This window comes from Callorhinus ursinus, unplaced genomic scaffold (genome assembly GCF_003265705.2).
Source record: "Callorhinus ursinus isolate GAN/ISIS: 27379988/994484 unplaced genomic scaffold, GSC_fseal_2.0 scaffold56, whole genome shotgun sequence".
In the NCBI taxonomy this organism is placed as follows: domain Eukaryota; kingdom Metazoa; phylum Chordata; class Mammalia; order Carnivora; family Otariidae; genus Callorhinus; species Callorhinus ursinus.
In genome coordinates, this window is record NW_027397118.1 from 8,618,126 (window position 1) to 8,640,418 (window position 22,293).

The 22,293-nt window shown below is 39.9% G+C and overlaps 1 protein-coding gene and 1 long non-coding RNA gene across 5 annotated transcripts in view; one reads left to right on the top strand and one right to left on the bottom strand.

Annotated features, from left to right (window-relative positions):
* The window catches only part of LOC141371095 (uncharacterized), an 8,668-nt gene extending 5,581 nt beyond the window's left edge, over positions 1-3,087 (bottom strand). Inside the window, exons 1-2 of one of the 2 annotated variants that reach the window (XR_012375730.1) lie at positions 2,970-3,087; positions 274-391 (exon numbers count right to left, since the gene is read on the bottom strand). This is a non-coding gene — a long non-coding RNA (uncharacterized lncRNA). Of the gene's footprint in view, positions 1-273; positions 392-2,812 lie in introns of both variants that reach the window. The other variant, XR_012375729.1, reaches the window with a different exon arrangement.
* Positions 3,088-3,247: 160 nt separating this feature from the next.
* NETO2 (neuropilin and tolloid like 2) overlaps positions 3,248-22,293 on the top strand; it is a 62,152-nt gene continuing 43,106 nt past the window's right edge. For all 3 annotated transcript variants that reach the window (XM_025852400.2, XM_025852402.2, XM_025852401.2), the window contains exons 1-4: positions 3,248-3,664; positions 15,112-15,168; positions 17,788-17,928; positions 18,584-18,832. In XM_025852400.2, the coding sequence (XP_025708185.1) occupies positions 3,631-3,664; positions 15,112-15,168; positions 17,788-17,928; positions 18,584-18,832 (481 nt within the window). In that variant the 5' untranslated portion in view covers positions 3,248-3,630. The remainder of the gene's footprint in view (positions 3,665-15,111; positions 15,169-17,787; positions 17,929-18,583; positions 18,833-22,293) is intronic.

The window sequence follows — 22,293 nt, forward strand, 5'->3', positions numbered from 1 at the left end:
TGTACCTCTGAAACAAGTAATGCAATATATGTTAAGAAAAAAAAAGAAGAAGATAGCAGGAGGAGAAAAATGAAGGGGGTAAATCTGAGGGGGAGACGAACCATGAGAAACGATGGACTCTGAAAAACAAACTGAGAGTTCTAGAGGGGAAGGGGATGGGGGGATGGGTTAGCCTGGTGATAGATAGATAGATAGATAGATAGATAGATAGATAGATAGATAGATAGAAAAATGCCATAGACTGGGGGGCTTAAGCAACATTTATTTTCTCACGACTCTGGAGGGTGGAAATCTCGTATCAATGCTCCAGGCAATCTGGCTTCTGGTGAGAACTCTTCCTGGCTTGCTGATTGCCACCTTCACTATGTCCTCCCACGGCATTTCCTCTGTACTGGAAGGTCAAGGAGAGGGGTGATTTCTCTGTTGTTTCTTCTTATAAAAACACCCATCCCATCAGATCAGGGCCCCACCCTCATTTAACCTTAGAAGTCCCATCTCCAAATACAGTCTCAGATATTAGGACTCCAACTTATGAATTCTAAGGGAAACAAATACTCAGTCCATAAAAATCTCTACACATAACAACCTGGTTTCCTAGGCTATCATTTAATAAAGTGTTAGAGCTCCCTACCTCTAATGGAAAAGAGAGACAAAAAGCTGTTCAGTATATAAACATTGAGATAAAATGTTGTATTTTTTTAAATGATTCATTTTCATAGTAAGTCAACGCTACATACCATTCAAGTGCTACAGGGATTTGGTGAGAGAAAAGCAAATTTAAACTATAGGAATGATTTTTTGAGGAGTTGGGAGAGGCCATAACTATGCCTTGAAGGACCAGGTGGAATGCAACAAAAACAGAGTCCCCAGTCACCTGGGAACTGGCAGGTAACCTGGGAACAGACTTGAGTGCTACTGGGTGGTCTTGCAGGGAAATAATAATTCAAATACAGAACTCTCCAACTGAGAGATATGCAAATTGCTTTCCTTTTGATTGAGTTAACATATGGCCACACAGTAGTCCCAGCTATGATCTGTGCTTTATCACATTCCTTGAAAAATCTACAGACAATTATACTAACCCAGCCAAAAGATAGGTGTCTTAAGAGGGAGCCAAAATTGAGCATTCTCAATCTATTCTTTGGGAATCTACATCCCAGCCAATATCCTAGAGGAAAAAAACCTTTTTAGTTTTCATCAAAATAGTTCTACCAGTAAGGGCTCCTAGGCCAAATGACAGTCCTATGTGTATACTTTTTAAATTACTACAGTTGCTCTAATCCCCTCCCTCCTTTCACTATATCCTCAATTGAACTGACAGATTAGTTTCTCCCGAGCTCCATCACTCCACTATTAAAAACTATGCCTCTGGCCTCCTGAATCAAGCACAAACCCCTCTGCCTAGCATTTAAGTAAGCATCTCCACCATCAAAGCTCACCATATTCTGTCTTTACTACCAGACACAAAACTTGCCCCAAATGCAATACTAAGTCTTGCTCCTTGCCTGACTTGAAAGCTCTTCTGCCTTCTCTCCTCTCCATTTGCCATCCATAGCCTTTCCATCGTTTGTGGGTCACCTCCTCCATAAAGCATTCTCTAATGATATCACAGACACTGATTCTTCCTTCAGTCAAAAACTATGCATTAAGAACCTCTTCTGTTCCAGAAGTTGAGAGGGCTCCTTGCTCCTAATTCCTTCTGTCCACATTGTCTGTGACTTACCTTTAATACTCTTACTACTGTCCTTGTCTCCAATATGTCACTTTATATTTGTGGAAGAGGATCTCAAATGTTTTATTTACTAGGTGGTGCTTGTGTGCAATCTCACAGGTGATTGTGATTTGTAGGTGATTTGGGAACAAACACATACACATCTTTTATACGGCCCATAGCACATGATAAAGGGCTAAATATGTTGCTATTAATTGGTGTTAAATATGTTTTCACTTGCAAACTTTGTGAATACTTACTTTTGTGCCTCTCTTAGAGGGACAGAAGGAAAGAGAGAAGAGGTTGACATCCCTGGAAGTTTTTTCAGTTGTCTAACATTGTCCTTAACTATAATTTGTTAACAAGTATTTCTGGAGTTCCTATTATGTGTCAGATACAGGCACAAATATTCTATATGGTAGAGCCTTAATCACAGCCTTAATTCCCTGGCACTTATTTTCTGCACATAGTTAACAATAAGTATGTGTTGAGTGACTATACGAATGTAGCCTCCTGCTCACAAGCAGCTCATATTTTAGCAGTGTAGGGGTAAATGGGATATAGGTGATGAACAATTAAACAAGTAGATGAGCTAGATAGCGTGATGATTACTATGGAGAAAATAAAACAGGATAATTAATATTATGCAGTTTGCCAATTTGGGCCAGTTTTTTTTGGCTTTTTGTTTGTTTTTTGTCAACAGAGTCAAGCGACCCCATCAGCATGACTTGGTGGACAATAGGGCACTCTCTGGAGGCAGATTTCCCGGGGTCCACAACCCTGCCTTCCTCGCTCGCTCTGTGGCTCTGGACAAACTACTTAACGTTTCTGGCTTCATTATCCCCATCCGGTAACAGTACCTACAGCATGAGGTGGGTTTGAGGACTAAAAAGAGTACGATAGGCAAAGTACTTGGTACTGTGCCTGGCAACCTAGGAAGCCTTTAGGAAATGTTAGTGATCACGGCCGTCAGGTTCACTCAACTGGCGCCAAGGGGAGGCGAGAACCCCAGGCGCCCTCTGTCCCTGAACTCCCTACCCAGATCCTCGCCCCTGCCTGAGGCAGGTTATCAAGCAGAGGCAAGCTGGGCAGAGTTTTGACCTTGAACTGAGGTCCTAAGAGGCCGAAGGGTCGGTGCCCCTTGTCTATCTGCGAAGACGTACGGAGAAGGGCCGGCGGGCAAAGGCTGCCGGGTTCGGGCTGGGCGGCGGGCTCCCCAGCCCCTTCCCCCTGGGCCAGAGGCCTCGAGGGCTCGCACCAGCTCAGCCCGGACGCCCTGCAGCGGCGGGGGATGGGCCGGGCTCTCCCTCAGCGCCGGCCTCTCGGAGCCGCGGTTCGCTGCCGCAGGGGTCGAGACAGCGGCTCTCCGCACCTCGTCGCCCCGCCCCCAGGCCAACGGTCGCAGGCGCGCAGCCCAGCAGGGGCGCGAGGCCGCGGGCGGGCCCGCCTGGCGATTGGCCGGGAGGGTGCGAGGGGCACGCGGGCGGGGGAGGGGGGCGGGCACATGCGCGCAGGCGGCGCAGCCGGCACGCGGCGCTCGCGCTCCCAGCTTAAATGAGCCTGGGCTGCCCGCGCCCGCCACTTCGGAGGGGCTCGCGCCGCGGCCGCAGAAGGAGCGGCCCGTGCGGGTGTCGTCCCTCGCGCCACCGCGCCTCGGCTCCGGGGCAGTAGATGGGACAGAGCACCACGGAGCAGGAGGCGGCGCCCGTCGGGGGACTCGGGCAGCGCGGGAGCCCGCCGGGGGGCTCGGGCATGGCGGGCTGCAGGACCTGAGCCCTGCCCCGCGGGGAGGCAGCCTGGTGGCCGGCGATGGGGACCGAGCGGGACTGCCTCCGCGCCGGGCCGTGAGCACCGCGCCGCCGCCGCCTCCTCCTCGCCGCCGCCTCGGCCCCTCGCGAAGCGACGGGCCGCTCGGGAACATGGCCCTGGAGCAGCTCTGCGCGGTCCTCAAAGGTAAGCGCCGGGGGCCGCGGACGGCGCCCCCTGCGGGCCGAGGCCGGCGTCTTCGCGTCCCTCCCCGGCGCGACCGGGCGCCCGACGCGCCTCTTTGTCTGGTCCGCGCGGACCGCGGAGCTCTGGCGCCCACCCCGATTGACTTGCTCTCCAAGCGCCTCTCCCCCAGCCCTCTGCGTGTCTGGCAGGCTCCGGGGGCACTGGTGGGAACGCGCGGTAGAACGGGAAGCAGCGGCCCGGCGGGGCCCTCCGAGCCGTGTCCTCGCGCGTCTTACAATTCCGTGCATCGCTTCGCAAAGTTGTGGGGTTCATGTAAGTGGGGCTCAGGCCGGTCTTTTTCAGCATTTAATGACAGAAAGTCATTCCACGCAAACAATAAAAGCCCCAAGCCGAGGCGTCGCGGAGCAGCTCTGGAAAAGCCCTGCGCTGGCGGGTGGCGGAACGGCCTGCGGGCCGGACCGAGTCCCACCTGCTGCGGCCGCGGAAGGCTGCGGCACCACTGCGGGCGCCGCGACCCGGCCCGGCCCGGCCCGGAGCCCGCTGCTCGCGGCCGCGCCCCGGCGCTTCCCGGGACCTCGGAATACCGTGCCGCCGGTGTGTGGTTCTTTTTGATTTGTTGTACCGGGAATTAAAACAGTGGGCTTGCCAAGTGCACAAAGCTCCCAAACAGGCTATAGCTGCTTTGCATTTTCCTGGAGGTGTTATTTTAGATTGAAATTTATATGCATAGATAATTAAGGTTGTGATACAAAGTTGCTTCCGAAACTCGCACTGAATAAATCCTTTTTTCAGTCGTCAGAGGAAAGGAAACACCACCACCAAAAAAAAGGGCTTCCCTTTTCCCCTACTGATTTAAATTGAAAACTGAATAGCTGTACGTTGTTAATGCTATAAAATATTTTTTATATTGGATAAGGAGTTAAGGTATTAGCAGTGTCACATATAGCTTATTGTGTCCTGATATTTGTACAGTGACAAATGTTGGGTGTTTTTTTCCCATTACATATTAACACTTTTTTCTAATTTGTTCATTAGAAAATTCAGTATAATTTTGCTTTTAATTTTAACTGGACAGTTGCCTGCCTACCAGATTTTCCTAAATTCATCCTTGAGATTTCAGCAGTTTAATTTCAAATGTTTACCTAATGGTATACTTATAGGTACAATTGGTACTAAGGTAACTTAGGACTTTCTGCCTAATGAATATTTCACATCACCCCCTGAATTCTTAGTGATTCCTTCATTAAATTAAAATTTAAAACTCTGATGTTAATTTCGTATAGTTTTCCTATCTAAATCCTAATTTATGTAGCCATTCCTTGGAAATTAAGACTGTTTTATTCTTCCAAAATAAATCATACATGCACAGTAGGTTTTCTGATAGTGCTCATTATCCAAATTTGCTTCATTGTCCTGACCGCTTTATGGTTATCACCATCATGACAGTCCATCTGGGTAGCCCCCTAAGGAGAAATCAGTTAGCCCTGTTACACAGCTCTACCTGCGGAACTTCAGGGAACTGAGCTGGATAGGACGGAATTGCTGGTCCTCCTGAATCCTGAAGGGATTTGCAGCTTTTCTGCCTTTGCCTTTGTCGTTGGTACATACTGCCCTCTCTGGCCACTGTGGTGAAGGATTTAGCTGTTGCACCTTTCCGGAAAGGATTCTGTGGTGATGGCAGAGCCAACAGTGAAAACAAGGTAGTATCTGGCTTTTCTTTTTAGTGTGCACTAAAACCTACACTTGTTGTACATGCTAGAGTATTTTTAAAGCTCAAACTAAGTTGTTGTAGGCTTGCTAGAGATGAAACAAGCTATTTTTAAGTCTTCTAAAGTTTGTGTGTGATTGTAAATTTGGGGAATTGGTCTGGAAAGATTCAAGAAATTAACGAAAGTTGATTCTGAGAAGGGAATCTGGGAGAGAGTTAGAGTGAGGGGAATACTTCTATTTCACTGCATCCGCATTTGTAGCCCTTGATTTTTTTAACCAAATGCGTGTGTTACCTATACAGAAATTGTTTTGTTTTTTTTTTAATTTTAAAAAATTATCTTTTGGAAAAATACTGGATTTTCCTAGTTCTTGCATTCATTGTGTGCATCAAGGCATGAAAAAGCATCCCTTAAGTATCCTGTAAGGTGAATTGCTTCAATACAGAAGAGGTTCTTATCAGAAGCAGTTATTTAATATTTGCATAATTATAGATATTACCTACCAAAAGCCTTGTTTGCAGTATTATGGTCAGTTTCTACTAAAACAAATCATCCATAATGAGTGTGTGAGATCTTAAGTAGAAGGTAATTTTCTTTAAGATGCCATTGATTCTTTTTGTTTTACTCTCAGCAGTGAGAACAAAAGGATAACTCTACTAGGCTTTTTAAACCTTTCATATGTTGTTAAAACTGAATAATTCACTTTTAACTGTTTATGATCCCTCCGGGTCATAAAATTTGATTTAACTTTCTGTCAAAGTTAAGTAAGCATCATAGTCACATGAAAATATTGCATTAGTACTATAAACCCATTTTTTACTGTTTTATTTACTCATCACACTTTGGGAGAATCTTATTAGACTCAGTTATATTTAAACTGTGTAATTTGTTGTGTAACAGCATAAATATCCCTCGGCACTATATTTTTAAAATCTTACCTGAGACTGACAAAAATTAACTCCTGTCTATCATGCCTCTTCCAAAAATTAGTAAACTATACAAAAATATGTGTGGTACTGGAAAGCTGTCCCTTTAATAGTGAAGTTTTAAAGCATAGTCTTGTTAAAAATTAACTTTTTTACTTTTTCCCCCAGGAATAGGAGAAATGTTTTAAGGCTGAAAATTGAAGTCTGACTAAACACTGGTTTTATTGTAGTAAATCCTCAAACTAGAATCCAGTTTATCTGTGTTTTGAAACCAAATTCACCTGTTAGAAAAAACATGCAGCCTTATAATACACACATATGTGCATTACAAAACAAGTTCAAATCACTTTCAGGCCTTTTTGGAATAAGATAGAAAAAAGATAAACTATAAACAAAGTTCATATCCAAAGTTTTAAACTCTCCAATTCTGTTTTTGGTTACTACTCATTCAGCAGTCTCCTATAGTTGGTTTTTGTTTTTTTTTTTTAGTCTCATTTTTAAATTTATGCTCCTTGCAGAGTAATTCTTGGTGTTTAAAAATGTGTCCCTGAATCACTATGAAATCCCAGTTATTATGGTTTTTGAGTTGGAAAGGGGAACCCTAAGATCCATTGGTTTCCAAACTTTCCTTAACAGGAGAACTTCTTCAAAAGGAATCCTTCTGAGGGGATACTTAAAAACTAAACAAAGGTAATAGATAAGAGCAAGGTTGCTGTAATTGGTGAGGGACTTCACCCTCTCAAAGGCTCATCAGAATGGCCCCCAAAACTTTTTAACATGTTTGTTATATCACTCACAAAATTGCAGTGTACTAATTTGAAAGTTCAGTTCTTCCTAGGCAAAATGACATTAAAACATGTTGGTTTAAATATGCCTGGACTAATATGTTGGAAATTACAGCACTAGTGGGTGAGAAGATATCCTCTTTAAAATGTGACCTGGTCACATTAAAATTTGTTGCTGTGAATGTCTAAAGAAGGCTACTATAAAATGAGAACATACAAAACTGCTCTCTTAGGAGCACTTGGCCAGCAAGGAGGTTGTCACATTCTGCAGGAAAGAAAGCACTTCTGCTACAGCTACTCATTCTTAAAGTGGTTGGCAGTGTGATTAGCATATGTAGGTTGGAGTGATCCCAAAGTTTGCCAAGTCCATCTTCTTTCTTAGCTAATAAGTAAAATTGAGTTTGATTAAATTTGGGTACTCTGTTCTGTGGAACATAGCTAATCAAAAACAAGTTACTACTACCTCAAGTAGTATTGGACTCTCATCGAACTCCATTCTGCTTTCATTATCGAGGATAGTAAAGAGCAAGAAGACGAGTTAGGCTGTTGTTACATCTGGCATCTCGTGATAGATTCTACAAACCTTTCATTTACCGCTTTGATGCTTAAAACAGGAGGGCTTATTGGCAAGAGGCACATTTAATTACTAACAGAGGTAAATTGAGCCAGCTTGAGAAAAGTAAGCTTAGTGGCTGGATATCTGAAAACAAAAGAAAAACAATCAATTCTTTTCCTGTTCCTTGATTTATGCTTGATAAAAGAAGCTGGGTCATCTGTGTGACTACTGTTAACCAAGATGTGTGCTTCTCATTTGTTGATGCAGGACTCCGCACTGTATGTTGTAGTTACAAAAAGGACGTAATCAGGATCATGCTTAGTCATGTCAGGTATTCATCTAATTTTTATTGAATGCTGTCGTGGGCTAGGCAATCTTCTAGTCACCAGGGCTGCATCCGTGAATCAGACAAGGCTTCTCTTTCTAGTAGGAACTGACAAATAATAAGCAAAATATCAAGTGATATAAATAATAATTAAAATATTTATATAATAAAACAGGATGAAGGAGAAAATGTAGAGCTTCTTTAGAAATCAGAAAGTCTTCAGAAGACCTGAATGACAGGAAGGAACCAGCCATGCAGAGAGATTCTAGGCAAAAGGAATAAGCAAGTCCCTAGGGCAAGAAGGAGCTTGGTATATTGAAGTAATGGGAAGAAGGCCTGTATAGCGACAGGTAGCAATCAGGAGGTCAGGGAAGTGGTTAGATGCTAAATCACATAGGACCTCTGAAGTCAGAGTAGGGGGTATGGATTTACTCTCAGTGTAATGGGACTGTATTGGAAGATTTTATGAAAGGCTGTGATATGATCTGGTTTATGTCTTGAAGGGATCACTGGCTGCTGAGTACAGAATAGACTGTAGGGGACATGGCAGAAATAGCCAGTTGTCTCCCAATATCCATTTTACACTTTAGTAATTCTCTGAATTTTAATTAAGCCCGTAACCACCCAACAGAAAGACTAGATTTTCCAGCTTTCCTTAGGGTTAGGTGTGGCCATGTGATAAGTGAGTCTGGCCAATTGGATGTGTGTGCAACTTTGGGAAAGTGATGGTGTTTTTTTGTTCAGTTAAAATTTTTATTTTGAGATCATTGTAGAGTCTAGGTAAATGTTTTTAAAAGAAGGAGGAATGTCCTATATTATTTCTTCATTCTTGCTGGCTCTTAACGCAGGCATGGTAGCTGTAATGAAGATATAATGCTGGCACTCCAGCATCCATGTTGGACCGTAAGATGGACCTGGAAGGAAAGTCATATACAGTTGAACAATGAGATAGAAGGAGCTTAGGTCCCTTATAATAATAGCCTTCACTCTAGTCTTTAACTACTTACCTCCACAGTTTGTATACTTGCCAGAAATCTATTCTATCTTGTGTAAACTGGTTGTGTAAAAAATAAGTAAAAGAAACAAAACCAGAGATTGAGAACTGTTAATAGTCGGAGAAGTGAAAAATCTGAATGCTATCAAATAAAATTAATTTTGAAAGTTCCTGGAAAAAGCAGGTTTAAACAGTGCAGAGGGAATTTGTGGAAGCAAAGGGAGATACGTGGCAAGTGCAGATGTTCAGAAACAAATGTTTGCAGAAACAGTATGAGAATAGGTACCAGAGCATTCACCAATATTTCCAAAACCAACTCGTCAACTCCTTTTTGCTGGCCCTCTACCCAACTCGTCAACTCCTTTTTGCTGGCCCTCTACCCAACTCGTCAACTCCTTTTTGCTGGCCCTCTACCCAGCTCGTCAACTCCTTTTTGCTGGCCCTCTACCCTGCCTCATCCGTCTTGGCCCAGCCTTGCCCCTGCCATCCCCAATGGAGAAAACGGGCATCCTCTTGCCATTTCTTGCAGTATACTATCATCCTCTTATTGCAGTGGTTGGCCTGCAAAGTATGGTCCCAGGACCAGCAGCTTTAGCATCACTAGGGAACTTGTTAAAATGCAAGTTCTCAAGCCCTACCCCAGACCTACTAGGCCAAAATCTCTGGAAGTAACCCCTGCCCACCAAAATCTGTGTTTTAATAAGCTTTCCGAGTGATTGTGGTACACACTACTGTCCCAGTGATTGATTCCGTTCTCCCACCTAGAAGTAGACTTGCTGGGTGGGATTTGTGCATTTTTAAACCCTGATATAGATTACCAGACTAACCTCCAAAAAGTTATGCCAGTTTGCAATCCAGTGACAGTGTATGTCAGTTTCCTATATCCTGACCAACAGTAGAATCTGCATTTTTTAAATTTTAGGCTAAATGTTTGTATTGTTTTGGTTTTTGGCACATTTTTCTGGTAGCATAATCCTTTTTTCTCAGTTATTTGTAGTTTTTGTTTGTCTTTAGTAAGTGAAGGTGTTCTCCACTCAAAAGGGTACCTACGTAATTCACCTTTTTGTTTTTTCAATCTGGTATTTTTCTGTTTATCTTGAAGGTAGGGATCTGCTTTTTTTTCCAAATAATTATCGAGTTATCCCAGAATCATTTATTAAACCTGTCCTTTCACTGGGAGTTTCAAATCCATACATAAAATAAATTCTGGACTATCTATGTTTATTTCTTAAGCTTTTTCTTTTCTTCCATCTTTTTATCTTTAAGCTCCTTGAGAATATGGACCAAGGCTGCTTGGTTCTTTGCTGTAGCCTCAAGGACTGACCCCACTGCCTGTAATACAGTGGGAGCTAGATATGTTTGTTGACAGATCACCTATTTCTTTCTATACCATTGCTACATTTTGAATTACTGTAGCTTTACAATAAGTATATATTGTTTTTATGTATTTTATGTCTATTTTTTAATTTCCCTTGGCCAATATAAAAAAGTCTTCAAGGGGCACCTGGGTGGCTCAGTCATTAAGCATCTGCCTTCAGCTCAGGTCATGATCCCGGGGTCCTGGGATCGAGCCCCGCAATGGGCTCCCTGCTCGGCAGGGAGCCTGCTTCTCCCTCTCCCACTCCCCCTGCTTGTGTTCCCTCTCTCGCTGTTTCTCTCTCTGTGTCAAATAAATAAATAAAATCTTCTTTAAAAAAATAAAAATAAATTTAAAAAATTTAAAAGTCTTGAAGATGAGCATGAGCAATTTTTAGTCCCCCAGAAAACTAAGATTTTGATTAAAATATAATTAAATATATGACTTACTGGGAAGAATTGTTACCTGTATGTTGTTTTATTATCCAAAACATATTGTTTCTCCGTTGTCTTAAATTTATTTACTTGTTTAATTTATTTTAGTATTACTCTTTTCTCTTAATAGGTATAATAGTTTTCCAGGTAATTATCTTGGGACTTCTAGGTTTTAAGTAACATTATCTATAAATAATAATTTTGTCTCCTTTCCAGTATTGATTGCATTGGCCAGAGTTTCCACTATTAACAGTAGAAAGAATAAATTTGATCTTGGTTTTTACAGTGGAAGGTAAGGCCTTTAAACTAGAAGGCCTGGGGAGAAGACTCTTCGTAGAGCTAATATGACAGTGATTCAGGGTAAAAGGAGTAGCATTGAGAACTTGTATGTGCACCTTGAACAGCATCTGTCTTTATCATGTGAATCTTCATTCAAAAAAAATTTTTTAAGAGAGGGCAGGGGGTGTAGGGAGGGACAGAGGGAGTGGGAGAGAGAGAATCCAGCATGGAGCCCAGTACAGGGCTCCACACGGGCTCATGGCCAGGCTCAGTCTCACTACCCTGAGATCATGACCTGAGCGAAAATCAAGAGTCATCGCTTACAACTGAGCCACCCAGGCTGTACATACATTATTACGAGGCCTCAACTGAACTCCAGAACCAGATATATGGGCATAAACGGTGGGTGGGCACTCCCTTTTTAAGCATCAAATCACAAGCAGTTCTCTATATAACTAAACGGTATGGTTAAGGAGTTTAGGATTTTTGTTTTGGCATGGATTTCTACATTAAAGAATTAGTGCCTTCTTGGGTACATTATCTTTGAATTCAAAATGTGTGGTATTTCTGGATTTGAGAAATTATTGATCCTTTTGGTAAGAGGAGGAAGGGAATAGTGGCACGTGGTTGGAACCAAAGACAGAACAAAGCACCCCAGCACTGCTTCGTATACTAAATAATTCCAGTGTTTGGCATTAACGGAGTTTAATATCTGAACCTGGGTGGCTCAGTCGTTAAGCGTCTGCCTTCTGCTCAGGTCATGATCCCAGGGTCCTGGGATCGAGCCCTGCATCGGGCTCCCTGCTCCGCAGGAGGCCTGCTTCTCCCTCTCCCACTGCCCCTGCTTCTCCCTGTCCCACTCCCCCTGCTCGTATTTCCTCTCACTGTGTCTCTCTCTGTCAAATAAATAAATAAATAAAATCTTAAAAAAAATAAAAAAAATCTGAGCCTGGTTATAACAAGCAATTTGCAAAGATCCTATTATACAACTAGAAGGAAGCTATGTTTATTATGATATAGAATTTAGAATTATTAATAGTCACAAATGTATCACTAAATATTTCTATCCCTGATTGTTGTGCAGATTCACCCTATTTATATAAAATTTTTATATTCAGTAGCACAGCTCATTTGATTGAGTTGTGAATAGTTTTTTTAAACATTTGGGGGAAAAGAAAATTGTGACCAACCCTCTAAATAAAGTAGAAAAGAATAATAGGTTTATTTGGGCTTATAACTTGATTTTTAAAATTATCTACCATAGTTGCACACTCTGTAAATTTCTTAAGTCAGATATTTTACATAGACAAATTTTATTGATCATTATGTAATTTTACTGGTACTGTTCATCCTTTTGCTATAGTTTTACTGTTGCTCTCCTGGGTTCAGTTTGTTGGTTTGTTACTTGCCCTGTCTGCCTGGTTTTGTGTTACTTATGTACTGTGAATTATAAATGTGAAAACTAGTAAATTGTTATTCCTGTGATTCAGGAGGAAAGGTATACTGAGCACAAAATTTTGATCAGTTGTGTATCATCTGAATGATATGCCTTGGGAAATAGTGTCCTCTAACAAGATAAATTGATACGAATGGATGTGTTATTTGCTGAATTGTCAGATACCTAATATTACTCTAGGTTTTTCTTTTTGATCATAAATATTGTTTTTTTTTAAATAAAAACAAAACATGTTTCATTTCTCCATTCCTCAAACTCTGATCCAGTGCAAAGTTGTGAAGGGTTTGAAGGGGGAATGTTCCTATATAACATGAGGTCTTCAACACTACTAGCAACCGGGGAAAGGGAAGGGGAAGTAAAAAGTGTTGAGAGGAGACAGAGGAGACAAAGCTCAACAAGGGTATAGGAAGCTAAAGAGGAAGATGTCGGTGATTAGATTGTAAAATGTAAACAACTGAATGGCAAGAATTATCTTTTTTTTTTTTTTTAAAGATTTTATTTATTTATTTGAGAGAGAGAGAATGAGAGATAGCACGAGAGGGAAGAGGGTCAGAGGGAGGAGCAGACTCCCCGCCGAGCAGGGAGCCCGATGTGGGACTCGATCCCGGGACTCCGGGATCATGACCCGAGCTGAAGGCAGTCGCCCAACCAACTGAGCCACCCAGGCGCCCCAAGAATTATCTTTTTATATTGTTGACTTGGAGAGTAGATACTCAGCATATGCTGTTGCTTGAACAATGGTGTGATTATCTACCAATCACTTAACTAGCATCCTCTTCAATGCCCACATTTCTCTCACTGCTTTCATCACATAAATCACCATTTGCAGCTAACTCTACATCTGAATCATGTTATAAATCTCTCCTCCTTTCCATTTCCAGTACCACTGCTTTGCTTCCTGAATGGCTTTTTCTCTTCTCTTTGAAAGTTTAGACTCCATGAAACCATCAGGATTATTGATCTAAAACACAGATGTGTTAATATCATTCTCTAATTTAAAAACCCAAAATGAGGGGTGCCTGGGTGGCTCAGCTGGTTAGGTGTCCAACTCTTGGTTTCAGCTCAGGTCATGATCTCAGGGTTGTTTAAAAGCGTGGAGCCTGCTTAAGAGTCTCTCTTTCCCTCTCCCCCTCCCCCCCCATAATATAGATAGATAAAATTTTAAAAAATAACAACTGAAAATGATTTCTCATTATAGTCAAAAGTCCAAACTCTTTAGCATGACAGTCAAGACTTTTTACAATCAGACCTCATTCTGTTTCTCACCTGATACACCACTATTCCCCTCCTTGTGCTGACCCTACTATGGTACTCAGAGTTCGCTAACCCTCCGCAGATCGTACTCCTCCATATTTTTGTGTAAGCTGTTTCTTTCTCAGTATCCTTGGTAGAAGTCCCATAGCATCCAAATAGAATATACCTTCTCTTCTGGAATTTTCCTCACTCTATCCCTCTTAACCCCCAGCAGAATGAAAGGTTCCCGTCTGCTTCCGTTATGCTTTCTGTATAACTCCTATTAAACTTCTGTTCACTTTGTATTGTAAATTCTTTTTGACAGTAGATTAGCTCCTTAAGGATGGTAGTTTGCTATCATTTATTTAGCAGAATGCCTAGCACATAACAAGTACTGTGTGCATCATCATCTCATTTAATCTTCTCAACAGCCTTATGAGGTTGGTGCTACTGGGACAACATCCTCATTTTACAATTAAGTAAACTGAGAGGTACCGAGGCCCCACAGCCGGTACACAGCAAAACTCGAACTCCAGCCTGGATCCACCTGACTCATGAAGTCCATACTCTTAACTGTTTTGCTGTATCCACCCCCCCGCCCCCAACGTCTGTGTTTCCTTGGTGCCTGCTCTCCTTTGGTACAGTAGGTACTCTGTCAGTGCTTATTGACTGAATGAATAATAAAAACTCCAGTTCACACTGTGATTTCCATTGAAAGGGAGAGTGAAAGATGTCTGCACCATTCATAAAAATAAAATGTTTAAAAGAATCATCAAAATACATACATACACAAAACAATTCAATATGTTATTGACTGGGTCTCAGAAATGTTCAACTTGGGGGGAAAAAAGCTTCATTTCTAAATATGCTGGCTTTTGTAACTGTCCATGCAGGACACCGCATAGTACTGCACAACTATAAAACGTCTTGACTTGATTTCTGGGAGACTGCTGCCCCCTTACTTCTGTCTTTGTTATAAATGCTCTCACAAGTCAGATAAGCTAATTGAACTTTTACTGGCATAATACATTGTAGAGCTAGCCATATAATATATGTAAAGTCTTTGAGATGGAGTACAGTAAATATAGCATAATTGAGGTCAGCAAAGTTTGTTGCATGTTTTTAATCTATCATAAATTGAAAAATGCTTTAAATGCCATATACTGTTAGTGCTTGTATGAATGAATACGGTATCAATTGTGTTTTTCCTTGGGTTGTCTTAAGTGTCAAATAGTAAATCAGAACATGACATTTAACCCTTAAAAATCTTGTGAGTGAATGTTAGTAAGAAATAGCAGCCTTAATCTTTTTTATCATCTGATTTTCTTTATAGATTTAGTAAAATGTAATATAGATTCAGTTTTTTAACTTTTCTTTTCTATTATTTCTCTAGTGTTATTAATAACAATACTTGTAGTCGAAGGGATTGCTGTGGCCCAAAAGACCCAAGGTAAAGTACTTAAAGTGATAACTTATCACATATTCAGGACAGTGAGTGGGATGGCTTATTGGAAAGAATTGCAACTTTTGAATACTATTTCCGTAATCCCTCTGGGGTGTTCCAGTGACCTAGGGCTTTCTGTCAACCTATCAGCCTCTGTTTTACTGAGTTCACTTGCAGTTAACTGAGTAAATTGTCAACATAAATCTTGCCCTGATAAATTTTTTAAATGGGCATCACTAGTAGCTCCTAGCACTCTGGATTATGTCCAAAAATTAAATGAGATTCATGCTTTATCACTCAGCAAAAAAAAATTCCCTTTTTTCAATGTAGACAAGTGAAATATTTCCATCAGTGTCTTATTCAAAGCCCTGTGGACCTGTTCTGATTGTCCTTGTTTATGAAAGAAGATAAGCTAGTGTGCTTTTCGGACCAGATTTTCATGTCAGAGTTTAGAACATTTACTGATTTACTTTTTATTTTCATCTAAGTTATACATACACATGACAAAAATCAAAGCATTCTAAAAAGTTAATTATGAAAAAGTAGTTTTCCATCCTCTGCTACTCTACTTCCTTCTCCATGGAGATAACCAGAATTTTAGCTGAATCTTTTGGTATTTCCCTGCATATTTCTAAATAATGTTATACTGTTACTTCTTAATATTTCAGCTTTACATATTAGACAGTGATTTCCCACCATGGAAGATGAAAATTTAGCTCTTTCATGCTACATTCTACCCCTGACTATACCCCAGTATTCTATTACTTTCCTTCTGTACCACCTGTTCCAGTGTAGTTCTGTCATACGTAATTCTGGTCACATCTGTTTTCAGAATTTGTCACTCACGGAGCTTTTTCCATATGAAAATTTTGTCCTTCAGTTTAGGAAATTTTTATTTCCTTTTTTTCTTGTTTAAGTTTTTAAATTCCCTTTTCTCTATTTTTTTCTGTTTTATCCTTTAAAAACTGTTTGGTTATGGGATAGGTTTGTGGTGGTTGTTCTATTTTCCATCTATCTTTCTACTCTGTTTTTTTCTCAGTCTCTATTGAGACTCCCCCAACTTTACCGTCTAAGCCAGGAATGGGAAAACTTTTTTCTGTAAAGGGCCAGACAGTAAATATTTAAGATTTTGCAGGCCTTGCAGTCTCAGGAGCAACGACTCACTTTTGCTGTTGTACCATGAGAGCTGCTATGGACCATAGGCACAAGAATGGACATGGATGTGTTCCGTTGTAAACTTCCGTTACAGTAACAGGCCACAGGTCAGATTTGGCCAGAGCTACACTTTGCGGTCCTCTGCTTTAAAATTTCTACTAATTTTTCATTTCTTCTCTTTTTAGAAAATTTTTGTTTTCTGAATATTCTAAAGTATCCTTGTTCGTGTTTTATAGATACACTCTCTTTTTCTCTAAGGAAATTAAATGACAGTTTTGTTTTAATTTTTGGGGTTTTTTTTTAATATAATCTTTGTTTCTTCAGATTTGCTTTCTTCTTGTTTTTTATTCATTGTTCATATTAGAGGCTTTCCTCAAATATCTGGTGCTCCTTGACTGTCTACTGTTATTTATGAGTGGAGCACTGAAATCTGATGATTAGCTGTCAGCAGGTGTAGAAGGACTTGTTTTCTGTGACCCAGCACTGGGGAATTCCTGAGTCCGCACTGCTGGCGCTCTCCTCTGGACTGTTGAGAGCCCCCAGACAGGAAGCTTTCCATGTCCTGGTTAGAGGTTCTGCATCTTACCTAGAGGTTTTAAAGGAGTTGAGTGGGGGAAGAGGCCAGGAATGCCATTCACTGTGTTATCATTCCCTAGTCTCCTTGTTTGCGGGTTGGTATGGTCACCCTCAGCTGTGCCCAGTGTCTCCTAGTCCAGGAACCTTAATTTATCTTCTGCAAAGGAATCACCTCATTTTCCGATGTGGTGACAGCAGCAGCTACCTAGATTTGTAGAGCAGGGGAGGGTATTAGAAATCAGATTGATTCTAAATAACTCTTAGCCAGGCCTCATGTTTTTAGAAAGGACAATTTCACCACCACCTGTCATGCCTGCTCATCAAGTACTGCCAGTTGTTGTGATTGCACCTACCTCTTTGTGCCTCTTTAGGGGTTTATTTTTGCCCTTAAAAAATCCGGAACTGTTGGTGGAGTTTAAGGAGAGAGAACTAAATGCATGTGTTCAATCTACAGTCTTTAACTAAAATCCTTTGTAATCTTTGGATCGTATTTGGCTTTTGTGTTAAACTAAATATAGAGGTACCATACCAGAGATAAACCCCTGGGATCCTTTTATTTTTATGTCAGAACTGAATTTGATAGTTGCACTGATTTGTCAGATTCTCCCACATGGTTTTGCCCTTGTAAAATCTAAGCATTTTATTTCCCTGCTCTCCTACAGGGCAAACTTGTCCTCTAGCAGCAAGTTCTTCCCACCAGCACAGCATACAATTTTACCTTTCTGTCTCTTCTGCTGTATTCAATTTGTTGCGCTAAACTTGGCAGTGGTTCTTGCAAAATTATATACACTATCTGTGTGACCTAGAGTGGGCAATTGTTTGGCTAAATTGTGGGGAAAAGAGAAGAATGTTGTTCTGCTGTAATTCATGTTTTAAACGCCATTTTTCCCTAAGATGGACAAAATATTGGAATCAAGCATATTCCTGCAACCCAGTGTGGCATTTGGGTTCGAACCAGCAATGGAGGTCATTTTGCTTCACCAAATTATCCTGACTCCTATCCACCAAACAAGGAGTGTATCTACGTTTTGGAAGGTATTTGACCAATTTCTGTCTTTTAATGGATGAATTTTAATTTTATTATAAAACTAAGTACGTTGGTAAGATGCCCAGTTTAAGCCATATTGAACAAAATTTAAACATGTATTTGAATTAAACTCTAGTAATTATACTGAATATTGAACACATTAACAAAATAATAGTTGAAATTTTCTAGGAGTTTTGAATCTCCTAAAATACAATTCAACCAGATGCGTCAGTATAGATGAGAAATTTCTCTAATAAGAAACTTGAAAGAAACAAACAAACAAACTCAAACTTAACTGGCGTCTCTTATCATGCTTTATGCAGATTTATGTCCATAGTTACATTAGTTCTTGTCATTTCTTCTGTTTTTCTATTTGTTGTATCTCATGAACTAAGCATTAGCTTTTCTAATCTAATTTTAATTAAGTACATTTAACTAATTTAATAAACAGCATATTCCAAAGGGAAAGATCACTGTAGTTCTGCAGAGCAGCTTTGTTATTATTGATGTATAATATAACATTAATTCTGAATTTTATATGTAATAGTCCTCATGATTCTCATCTGTGAAACAGTAACAGCAGTTGTTTTACTTTCCCTACTTGTGTCAGGACATTTATGCTTTTCTTTGTGTTGCCTTCATTTGCTTGGTTTTATTTTCTAGCTGCTCCACGTCAAAGAATAGAGCTGACCTTTGATGAACATTATTATATAGAACCATCATTTGAATGTCGGTTTGACCACTTGGAGGTTCGAGATGGGCCATTTGGTTTCTCTCCACTTATAGATCGTTATTGTGGTGTGAAAAGCCCTCCACTAATTAGATCAACAGGGAGATTCATGTGGATTAAGTTTAGTTCTGATGAAGAACTTGAAGGACTGGGATTTCGAGCAAAATATTCATTTATTCCAGGTAATGAAGTTGTCTTTTTTTCACTGGGTCTCACTCTGGTTTTAGAATCTTATGTCTAGAAAAGAGAGAATTTAGTCAAGTTAATCAAATCAAGGTTTTAAAGAAATTAGCAAGGCCAAAGGGAAATCACTTCGTGAATTAAATAAAACCAAAAATTGGAAATAGAATGGTATCACTTGAATTTTGAAGCATTTCATAGATGGCATCCCATTTTTCTTAGATTTCTTTATGTTTTATAATGTATAGCAAGGCTTAAAAACATCAAGATAAATATATTTTAAAAGATAATTCAGCAAATTGTCTTATTTTCATAATCCTTACCAAAAATTATTTTGGCAGGTTTTTTCCATTGGAATGCTTGAATTACCACTCATTTGAATAAGTAAGCTCTAGAAAATATTGAGTAAGGGAAAAAGTACTGCTCTGCACTTGGAGGCAAAAGATCTGGGTTCTAATCCGTTCTGTTACCTGATAGCTATAAGACTATTCAGCACAATTGCACCTGAGGGTTGCTGTTGGTAAAATGGGAATACCTGATGTATTACTTTCCTAAGGCTGCCTTAATGAACTACAAATTTAGCAGCTGAAAACAATAGAAATTTATTCTCAGAGTTCTGGAGGGCAGAAAACCCAGCAGGGCCACATTTCTTCTGGGAACTCTAGGGGAGAATCCATTGCTCACCTCTTCTAGCTCCTGGGGGCTTCCCCAGAATTCGTGGATTTGTGGCCACATCACTATAGTCCCTGCCTCCGTCTTCACATTCCCCTCTCAGAATCCTTAACTAAGCCCATCTTTTGTTTTGTAATGTAATTGTAATTGTCTTTTTTTTTTTTTTTTTAACCCACATAAAGTAATACAGGTTCTGAGGATTTGGATTAGGGTCTCCATTCAGCCCACTCTGACTGTCTTACCCTGCCCTGTGGTATGTGTGAACACTTTGAGACCTGCGGTACTCTCTGGTGTAAAACTGTGCATATCCCTAATGTTATTGTTCCTGTCGTCAAACAACTTATAGACTAACAAGATGAAAAAATAACTTAGTGTACCAATTATGTCATCTCTTTGCTTTTGTTTGTTTTCATGCAAGTAATTTGTTAATTAAAAAAATCCAAATGAAAAAATATCCATAATCTTACCATCCTATATATAAAAAACCACTGTTAACAATTTGGTGTGTATCCCTTCAGATGTTTTTCTGTATCTATTGATTTTGTTTTACATAACTGATGGCATACATCTATATTACCTGTTGTTTTGCCTGAACAACATAATCAGCTTTTTTTTCTTGTCAGTAAACATGGGAATTTTTTCTTTTTTTTTTTAAACAAACATGGGAGTTTTTAAGTGTTGTTTCAGTATTTATGTCCTCAATGCCAAAAGGGTAACATTTTAGAAAGTAAAGTTTATCTAATAGACTTTATTTATTTAGAACAGTTTTAGGTTCCCAGCAAAACTAAGCAGAAAGTACAGTTACCATGTATCTCCAACCCTGCACAAACACAGCTGCCTTCCAAAATCAGCATCCTGCTCCAGAGTGGTACATTTGTTACAGTTGATGAACCCACACTGACACATCATCCCCCAAAGTTCATAGTTTACATTAGGGTTCGTTGTTGGTGTTGTGTGTTCTGTGTGTTTGGACAAATGTAGGATGACTTGTGTCCACCATTACAATATTATATCAAGTATTTCCACTACCCTAAAAATCCTCTGGACTCTGTCTATTTATCCCTAACTCTTGGCAAGCAAGATCTTGCTGTCTCTGTAGTTTTGCCCTTTCCAGAACGTCATATTGTTGAAGCCATACAATTTGTAGCCTTTCCAGACAGGCTTCTTTTACACAGTAATATGAACTTAAGTTTCCTCTGTGTTTTTTCATGGTTTGACCGCTCATTTGTTTTTAATATTGAATAATATTTCATTGTATGTATGTACAATAGTATATCCATTCTGTTGAAGGGTATCTTGGTTGCTCCCAAGTTGTAGCAATTACAGATAACCTTGCTATTACCATCCATATGCAGGTTTTTTCGTGGACAACTTTTTCACTTATTTGCATAAATACCAAGGAGCACAATTGCTGAATAATAGTAAAATTTGTGTTTTTAATTTTTGCTTAAGTGGATAGTGGTTGTATATGTATATGTCATACATATATTTTACTACAATAAAAACAAATTTTTAAAAATTAGTTGCCAAAAAACTTAATTTGAAAGTTCAGATAGGACCTATATATGCCAAATTGCCAGAATGAAAAAATTGCCTCAATCTTTAAATAGCATGCAAAACCTATTTCAGTACACCGTTTATTGTATTTAACTGGATGTTCAATTCTTGTTAAAATTGTTTTTAATTCCAGATACTTTCTGCATAGTTATATTAAAAAAAGTAGGGGGGAAATTTTTTAGCTTGAGAATACATTGCAGAGACTTGCCTCTTTTAACTTAATAAACCAACCTTGCCGAAAGGGGATAACATTTCAGCTCTTTTGTAGAGAAATGTCAAAGACATATTTAATTAAACAGCAGTGGGGTAAAGTCATAGGAGCTACCTGCCAATGAATCAGAATTCCTTCGTGTGTAGACTATAGTTCTAGAATGTTGTCATTGCATTAAAATTTCCAGAATTATTGCAATTACTTCCAGGAAGTAGCAATCTATTAAGAGTCCTCTATCCTCAACAGATAGCACCAGAAATTTAGATAATTTAATTTAAAATATACTAATTTCTTGGGGCTCCTGGGTGGCTCAGTCAGTTAAGTGTCCAACTCTTTGATTCCTGCTCAGGTCGTGATCTCGATTGTGAGATCCAGCCCCACATCGGTCTCCACGCTCAGCATGGAGTCGGCTTCGGTTCTCCCAGCCCCACATCGGTCTCCACGCTTAGCATGGAGTGGGCTTCAGGTTCTCTCTCCCTCTATTCCCCCCACCTGCCTGCCTCAGGCATGCATGTGTGCGCTCTCACTCTCTCTAAAATGAATAAATAACTAAAATCTTTAAAATATACTATCTTCTCATTAGTAGTAGTAGTCTTCTTCTAGCTTTACTGATCCCTAGACAAAATTTATTTTATAAGTATGACTTGAAATAACTAGACACAGCCATAATTAGCCAGTTATGCATTACCTATTTATTTATTTATTTATTTATTTATTTATTTATTTTAGTGGTAAAACTGTGGAATCCTCACCCACATTATAAAGGCAATATGGTAGGGTAAGAAAAATTGTCTGGAGAATTGCAATCAAGTCCTGGCTTTGCCATTGTAAATATGGCCTAAGAAAGTCATAATCTCTCTCATTCAGTTTCCTCATCTTCAAAGCGGAATATTACATAGTTTTCCTGATATTGCTCTAATTAGCATGATACTAAGCATAATGTATGTAGAAACTCTGAAGTACTATAAAATGCAAATGTAAGGTAATATGTCTAGAAATCCTAAGAGTTTTATTATAATTTGT